At 48.3% G+C, this 8,785-nt stretch overlaps 2 protein-coding genes across 4 annotated transcripts in view; both read right to left on the reverse strand.

The window, feature by feature from the left end:
• SFTA3 (surfactant associated 3) overlaps positions 1-5,228 on the reverse strand; it is a 41,329-nt gene extending 36,101 nt beyond the window's left edge. For 2 of the 3 annotated variants that reach the window (XM_011999185.1, XM_011999182.1), the window contains exon 1: positions 4,467-5,051. In XM_011999185.1, coding sequence (XP_011854575.1) covers positions 4,467-4,508 — 42 coding nt within the window. In that variant the 5' untranslated portion in view covers positions 4,509-5,051. Of the gene's footprint in view, positions 1-4,466 lie in introns of all 3 variants that reach the window. The other variant, XM_011999183.1, reaches the window with a different exon arrangement.
• Positions 5,229-7,770: 2,542 nt separating this feature from the next.
• NKX2-1 (NK2 homeobox 1) overlaps positions 7,771-8,785 on the reverse strand; it is a 4,624-nt gene continuing 3,609 nt past the window's right edge. The window contains exon 5 of the mRNA XM_011999194.1: positions 7,771-8,784. Coding sequence (XP_011854584.1) covers positions 8,661-8,784 — 124 coding nt within the window. The 3' untranslated portion in view covers positions 7,771-8,660. The remainder of the gene's footprint in view (position 8,785) is intronic.

The raw sequence follows: 8,785 nt of genomic DNA on the forward strand, positions 1-8,785 counted from the left end.
AGCCAGGCTGCCGGCTGGGTGTCTGGAGAGAGGCCGCGGGTGGGCGGGGTAAGGACTGGGACTGGGGAGACTGAGAGGTGGGGGGTTCGGGGAGGATGAGGCTGCGGGGCAGGAAACTAAGCGCCTGGGACAGCTGCTTCTCTTGGTCCTGGAAATCAAACTTTCGCAGCGAGAGACCCTAAGACAGCTCGCGATTTCAAGTGCCCACACTTCTAGTTTAGACACTTGGCAACCCATTTGGAACAGCCGGGCCGCGAGGGGCCCCCAGGTCTTTGGCGGCGTCGTTGGGAGGTGGCAGAGTTGTCCCTGGGCTTCCCTGAAGGCCCCGCAGACTCCCTGCCAGTCCCGGCCACACCCAGCCAGGGATTCGCAGCTCCAGCCTGAGAATGTTAACCCCGGCAACCCCTTCTGGCGGCCATTCCCTTAAAAACCAATTCAATTTTTCCATCAAGTTTTCTACCCAATGGATAGACTCTTCATTAAATGACTGTTAACCAGTACCGAGGAGAAGCACAATCAACAAGGTTCCTCTGTCACCTTTCTTACCGGTTTTTTCCTCCCAACCATGGAGTCTCCATTTTCTAAGCAATTATATATTCAACAGGAATATTCCGTTTAAAATACTTCGGAACCGAAGACTGATGCCCAAGGTCTGAAGCTGGAAGAAAATATTTAGTGCTTGCCTACAGATTCTGTCACCCATCATCTGCTCGGAATGCGCTCGGTATCTTTCAGCGTGTCCGGCTCTTATGATTGCAAATGGCCCTGTTTTCAAATGGAAATAAGACTTGCAAACTGATTATGTGTATTGAATCAGAATCACTAGCTAGATCCTCTTGTTTAAAATGTATTGAAAAAAGGATGATGGCTGCAGACCTCTGTAACCAGCTCTGTCTCTTCTCTGGGAGGTCGATCTATTTTGCAACTTTTTGCCATTTGAGCGTGTTTCAGCCAGATAATTACATTGCCATTGTGTTACCGGCCCAAAGCTCAGACATGGTACACACACCACCTCCCAGCCGTCTCCCAGGCCCTTCCCTCTAGGATCACCCTCTAAACACCACAGGCACAGTATATACACAGTCATCCACCATCACCCCCACCTCCCCATCACTTTGACCTAGCTATATATAACCAGCACTTCTCAGCTGCCCCAGCCTCCGTCAGAAGCCCACACACTTTCACCAGGAACAGTTGTTTCTCTTTTCTCCCAGTCCCCTTTCCAGCCCCCTTTCTCTCTTCTGTCTTTCCAATGAGCAGAACCACATACACAACCCCCAACTAGCTTTCACAGGCGCACCACCAATGCAATCTAAGTATTTAGCCATGTTGAGAATTTTCAACAACTAATTGTGTTGATGTGGCATTGTAATTGATAGAAAATGGTTAATACAGGAAGGTTAATGTGAACATGTTTGCATGCTACCATATATCTCAAAGGGTTTCTCTTTCTCTTTACCCCCACCCAGTGCTAAATGATGGCCATAAGTCGGTTGGCTTTTTGTTAAATACTTCTAAAAAGTTTTTCTGTTTGATTTCAGTATGAAGTAAATGGACTATGTAGATGTGTAGAGAGATGTCTGAGCTTTTTCTATTGTGTGAGTTGTAGGTATGATACAACGCAGCACTTCCAAAGTTTACTGCACCCAGGCCCAGGCTCAGGAGTCCTGCCAGGGAACAGTACTGCCAGGGAGCAGTAATCAACATTTCAGTTAATACTGCCGGGTCAGTGGGTAGTAATGAACTAGCTACAACTTCTGTTTGCTGTGGCTTGCGGTAGGAATGTGTGCTGTGTGCACCACGGTGGTTTGAGAGTTGCAATTCTTTCTGAAGTAGAATCAGAAGGGAAGGAAGAAGCTGTCACTGCACAGCCCCCCAGGCCCTTAGTCGCAACCCAGGTCTTGCAGACCTTGAGGCACCATCAAGTGGCCAGGCAGAGAGAGAGATTTAATCCTCTGCGCTTGAGTCTCCTCTAGAAAAGTCTGTCGCTGCAAGTCTCTTCAGAGACCTAATGCTCTGGAAGCCTCTGTTGGGACCATAACTTTGCGAGGTTCGCTTTACACATAGGTATATCCAGTTTCTTAGACACTGACTGAGTCTCCAGGTTTATGGCAGAGCGTGCAGTCAGCTCAAAGGAACTAGCTCTCGGTCCTCTTCGTGTCATTACGGTAATTCCCAGGTTTACTTCTGCGCGCGCGCACTCAGCCCCGTGTGTGCTGGAGAGATCAGGTAAATCAGTAGCACGCGAGCCAAATAAAGTCTTGTTTTCCTAGAGCTTTGGACCTTTAGAGCAGTAGTATTAGGAGGGAGAATACAGGCAAGGTAGAGGCCAACCTGTTGTGGGTCGTTTACCATAGACTGGATCCAGAGCACAGGGACAGGGGAAGGATATCCAAAGATACTTCGTGGCCTGATATCTCTGATTTTATAGAAATGAATGATCAGCAATCACCAATACTCTAGAAATAGAATGTTTAACACTCCACCAACAGCCTGCTGTTACTAACAGCAAGGTCTAACAATCAAAGACCGGATTCTCTGGAAATGTGTGAAATAGAGGGGAAAAGAGAGAGGAAAAAAAGTTTGCCTTTTTCCTTGCTGTCAGACAACACTCAGACCTGCATTCTTATTTCCACTACTATGTGAAGGCTTAAAGGCTGAAATCAAGAAGACGTTTGCAACCAGTGCAGAGCAGAAACAGTTTTCATTTGTTTGTTGCTGTTGTTGCCCCAGGGCAGTAGTATTTATACCAATGATTTTTATAGGTGGATAAGTTCAGCAAGGGACAATATTTTTTTTGTTATAGAATGCCTCAAGAAGTCTTATCCACAGCTGTGTCTCAGACACCAAGTTCAAATTCTTTAGGAAAAAATTTTAATATTTCCTAAAACATAATTAGTTATCCAGAGTTTCACATGACAATAAATAAATATTCTAACTTAAAGTGGGTAAAACTAAAAGGTTTTGGTCTATTTGAATTTTTCAGGGAAACTAATGAGACACCTTAATTGAGGTAGTGAATTTATTCAATGTTCTTGCATCTAACGGGTTCTGTAAAATCTCTGAGAATTCTATACTACAATTTTTCGTTTTGAATGTCTTATAAAATAAATATGTGTGTGTAAGATATATCGATATTTATATATACGTGTGTATAAGATAGATACATATGTATATATACCTCTATACACACATATATATAAATACATAGAAATCTGTGTGCAATCACTTACACAGTAAGCAGAATCAGATGTGGATTTTATGTGGGAGGCAAGAGTTTTCTTTAACAAGTGCTTTTGCCTGCCACATTTATGTTATGTTTTATTTATATTTCAGGCAGAACACTAACAGTGATCAATTTATGTTGAAGTGTCCTACAAATAACAAAAATAGATAAAACAGCAAAATGGATTTAAATCTAACCCTTTCCAAAACTTGGCTACAACTCATAACAACAAGGGTAATAAATGCTTAGGTAGCAGACGTCAAACGGGAAACATTATCAAACGAGGAGAGGCACAGGAGCCCAGGATCATGCCTCGATGCCCACCAAGTTGGGCATTAGGTCACTATCAGAGAGAAATACAGCCAGCCACTTCAGCTATGGCTTCAGCTGAGGCAAGAGCTGTGCTGCCAAGTTGCTGAGTCTGCTCTTTCTCCATTCCTTTGAGATTCATTAAAGAAAGTTCAGAAACACAACTACATGAGGTGAGGATAAGGGCACATGCAGACCCCCTTCAGTAAAACTTACTTTCATCTACTCCCATCCATATCCAATTCCCTCAGCTTGGGTGGACAAACTTTCCAGAGAGGGTGACTGAAAATAAGACTCCTTCTAGGAGCAACTGGCCGAAGGGGCACCAGAAAACTTTCCTGTGCTCCAAGTTGAGGTAAGCTACTAAACTGGGCCCCACAGAGGGTGGCCTGAAGTCTCAGAAACACAACTGCACGAGGAGGAACGCGCCAGTCAGGAAGGCAGGGAGAGCCAGAGGAACATGGTGTCCAGCGTCTCCTAACCAGAATCTAACAGCAGAGAAAACATTCAGCCTCCTCCCTCCCAATACCCGTGTCTGTCAGTTTCCTTCCATTCGAAAAGAAAGTCCTAGTTGAACTAAACAAGCCAGTAGCCCATGCCTAAGAACCATATCATCTCAGATTCTCATCTCCCAATGGGCTTCCTAGTTCTCCACAAATAAAATCGTCTACTCCGCTTCCTCGCGCTAATAATTGGGGGGTGGGGAGCAGGGAAGGGAAAGCGATGTCTGGAGACATACGATCAGAATTCAAGGCAGCTTCTAACAACTCTCTTGTTTATAGAAAATGAATGTCTGCCTGGCTTGCTTTTAGTTCAGAAAAGGGGTCAGTCTTTATCAGCACGGTTCACACAGATCCTGGATTTTTTTTCCCTTATCTTAAATTGACCCGCTTTTAAGATAAAGACATAATAGAGAAAGCATTGACCTTACCTGGTCCCTAATGAGCTGGAAGTCAGAAAACCCCGCTCTCATTTCCTCTTATCTGGATCGCCTGAGAAGAGATTCGCGCTACCTTTTGTGCACTCGCGCCTCGAGATAGCCCCTCACTGACGCCTGGACGCGGTGAGCGCGCTGAAGGCTGTGCGGCCTCTAAAGTCTGAGAATTCCTCCCTGCGGCCTCAAAATTGGAGAGTTGGATGCCAGACCAAGACACTGTCACTAGAGCTCGCTCCCAGCCCTGGCCCAGGAAGATTTAAAATTCCTTAGAAGGCTCACGAGCAAGTCTTTCCCTATGAAAGGCCAAACTCTAAGCTTCGGGAAGAAGCCTCCTACAAGGACACTGGTCTGGAGCGCCCGGGGCATCCGTGTCTCCAGGAGTGCGCGCCCAGAGCGTTTCTAGCGGAGACTGCCCGGGCCAGACTCGGATTTCATTCGCTGGGCCCCAGGCTACTTCCCACCGGGCCAGCAGCAGGGCCGAGCCGCTGCCCTGTTGGCTGAGGCATTCCCTGCCCCCATCCGCCTCCTGGCCTTGAGGACCGCAGTGTGTGCCCTTGTTGGTAGTCGCAACAGCCCGGGATCCCTGTCTCCCCTACTCAGAGCGTATCTGTCTCGCTCTTCTCCCCTCTTCTGAGCTTGGCCCAGTCCCTGACCCCCTTGCTAGCTGAGAGAGCTGCTTTCCTTCCTCTCCTGCCCACAGCTCCCAGTTCCCAGGCTGGGGCCAGGGTGGGGAGCCGCTTTGGGATGCTAAACATCAAACAAGCCCAGTCTGGGGTTTCAGGGCCCGAAGCCACTAGAGCGGCTCTCCAAGGCTCTCGAGAAAGTCCTCGTGTTTACATGGCGAAGTGGGGGTGGGGAGAGGAGGAAGGGGGGGTGCAGTGTGCAAAATCTCCCCCACTCCTCGCAGCCGTTGGGGCCTAGGGATTGGTAGGGTACTTTGGCGGAGGCAAAGCTTCGCAGTGATCTCGGGGTGAACTGTACTTGCTCCCAAACCTCAGAAGCTTCCAAGCACCTCAGCGCCAGGGGCATCCTCAGAAGGCCGATTTCTCCGAGAGGGGAGACCAGAAATTGGGCACGAGTTGATGCAGGAGATTCCCGGAAAGGAGGACGGTCGGCTTTCCAGAAGCCGACGGTGCTGAAGGGGCGGAGGGTGTCCCCAGGTTGCGGAACCCTCTTGCACTGCTCCCAGCGCCACCTATTTCCCTAATGAAAAGCTTCAGAATGCGTTCTAGGTCTCTTCCTGCAGCTGCTACAAGTCCCCCAGCCGGGAGCGGGAGCGGATGGAGCTATCGTGATTGATGGGGAGAAAGAGACTGAGGTCCTGTTTGTCTCGGTCCCCAAACCCAACTGAGTTCACCTTTCCCTGGGACAAGTAAACAGACTTCAAACTATGCCGACTCTAGACGTCGAGGAGAAGAATGTACTTGTTGGAAACTCCATCCAGTGCAAAGATGATAAGACCGAAGGTACCACAGCCTACTAAAATTGTGACTCCCAAAGGCTTGCTCCCGGTTGGAATGGGGTGCGGGGCAGCCGCCTGGACCACAGCCGGGCACTGCCAGCCAGGTCCCCGCCCGGGCTTGGGCTAAGCTGGGGCAGGTTTAGCGAAGCTCCAATTCCGTGGGATCCGGACCTAGAGCCAAACAGCAGCTGCAGTATCCACATCCCCTTCCCGGCCGGCCTGAGCTGGGTGCCTTAGCCACCTACACTCCCGGTCCCGGAACCACAGCTGACCATTCCAACGCAAGTGGTCAAACTTTACGGGTTTTTGTTTGTTTTCCAAAATGTGAGACCTGCTAAAATCTCCCTTCCCCGCCTTTCAACCAGCACACTCACTAGACCCAACCATCCTCTTGGGTATCTTCGAGTCCCTCTGGATATTGGAAACTGTATCTCAGCAGTGAGGCCCAGGTTTCTGAGGGAGAAAGCCCGGCCTAGCCCCCAGTCCTAAGGCACCACCCCAGAGGAGCCTCCAGGAAGTCAACAAAGAGGACTACTGGGACCGGAGCGAGGACTCCGGCCAGTCTGCTTTCCTCACAAGCTGTTGGTGGGGGAGCGGGAGGGAGGGATTGGGAAGAGATGCAGACATAATGAAATGAAAGAGGGAAAGAGAGGAAGAAAAAGAAAGTTGAAAATCTAGGCGAGAAGTGAGTACATGCCAAATAAGAATCAAGTGCCCATAATCCAATACTTCCAGGCCTAGAGGAAAGTGCATTGGGAGGGGCATCTGCCCGCAGCTCGCTCAGCTCGCTCAGCTGCCTTTCGTCCCTAGATTTGGCGAGGGTGACCCGGAAGGGGCTACAGCCCCTCCAGGGACTACAGTTTTTCTGTGTTCAAAACCATTCCTTCTCCCCTCCCTCTCATCCCTGATGGGTCTCCCAACACAAACCCTAAGCACTGAGGAAACCAGGAAATTAGAGGTTGGAAGAAGGAATCAAAAATGATTTTTTTTTTTTTTTTTTTTTTTTTTTTTTTGCTTGGCATGGGAGGTAGTGGCTGGGAGGTGAAGAACTGCAAACAGGAGAAAGATTCATTACTACAAAAATTTAGGATCCCAGAGAGAAAAACCGGTACAACAAAGAGTGAAATCTCAGCTCACAAAGTCCTTCCTGGGACGTCCTCAGGCCTGTCACCCAGTGTTACTCCATTGGAGGCCAAAGGAGCCAAAAGCAGCAGGGGCTGTGGGTGTCTGCTGCTGGTCCCCGAGAGGGATCCCTGTTTTAGGGCAGAAATAAAACCCCAGAATGACTTCCTCACTTTTGAAAACAGCCTCCCACCGAATTCTGTGAAGGAACTCAGCCACGGATTAGAAATAAAGATTTGATGTTCAAATCTACAGAGGCGATCCATTCGCTAAAAACCATAACTCACTCAGAGTTATTTAAAATGGGTGTCCTCTCTCACTGTTTTAAAACTTTGGCTCAAGTTTGTGAGACCACAGTAGATACTTCTGAAACTCCTATCAACAGAAGCCTGACTCAGAAAATGAATTCTTTGGTCTCTTTCTCTTTCTCTCTCCCTCTCCCTTTTGGTGGAAGTAGTTTGGTATTTCGGTCCTCCACTGCAGTCTCAGGACTGCTCCAGGTTTGGTTCCACACAATTTCTAAAGAAGAACAAAACTCCCTCTTCCTGTGGGGCAAGGACTCACGGCCTGGCCTCCTTACCTCCTTACCCGGTTCAGAATCCTTTGAGCTCAAACCCAAACAATTTGAATCTCATCAGACCAGACACAAGATCCTCCCAAGCCCCCGCCCTCAAAGCCATTTAAAGCCAAATCAAAACCAAACAAAAAGGAGGGTTTTAATCAGAAAAAGAATCTTTTTAATTTGTATAATTTATTAGAAGCTTCTTAGGAACTATTTTTAAGCCAAATATCTACATAAGTTACAACAGAAAAAGACTGACGCCGCAAATACCAAACTGCCAAATAATATACACAGATTTGTCAATGCCCATAAAAAAAAGTGAAGGGCTGGAAACTGGGAGTGGTTTTTCTTTTTACAGCAAAATGTACAGATTACTAAAAACTAGGCATTTAGTCCAACTTTTGACAGCGTTTTACAGCTACAAGTTCACATCAAACATAAACAATTTTCTCGGAGGGCGGTCGCCGCTGAGCCTAGGCGGCCAGAGGGTGCCGGGGAGGGGGCACTTCCTTTGTGTCAGTGACAAGTGGGTTATGTCGAAGACTCTTTCCTCTCCCCAGCTCCCGTCCTCCCCTCAAAAAAAAAAAAAAAAAAAAATCCTGGTATTTACAAGTGAGTCCACTTTGCTGGCAGAGTGTGCCCAGAGTGAAGTTTGGTCTTTAGAGTCCAGAGCCATGTCACAGAGCCCTCTCCAATCTGTGCCCCGCCCTAGTGTGGGAAACCCATTTGAATCACCAAAAAAGACAACCCCAAAGCTGTTTTATGCCCTTCTCTGCTTAAAGATTCCTTAAGAGATTGGGTGCGCTTGGTTGTTTTTATTTTCTTTAAAAAAAAAAAAAAACCCACAAATTTTAGGGGGAAAAAAAAGAAGGAAAGACGTCCAGCAGTTTGGCCTTTGTGGTTTTTTGTTCCTTGGTCTAAACGCGGCCAGGTTCTTAAGAAAAGTCGAAGCGCGTGGAGCAGCGGTGGATGGTGGTCTGTGTGGCGGGCAGGAGGGAAGTGGTGAGGCAGAGCGCTGGGCTAGGGCGGGCCCGGCGTCCTCTCACCAGGTCCGACCATATAGCAACGTGGAGCAGGACATGGTGCCGTAGTCCGAGCCCGAGGAGTTCAGGTGGGACAGGCTGGATACCTGGCCCTGCAGCGCCGCGGGGCTGGCGGCGTGGTGCG

This window comes from Mandrillus leucophaeus, unplaced genomic scaffold (genome assembly GCF_000951045.1).
Source record: "Mandrillus leucophaeus isolate KB7577 unplaced genomic scaffold, Mleu.le_1.0 Scaffold587, whole genome shotgun sequence".
NCBI lineage: Eukaryota > Metazoa > Chordata > Mammalia > Primates > Cercopithecidae > Mandrillus > Mandrillus leucophaeus.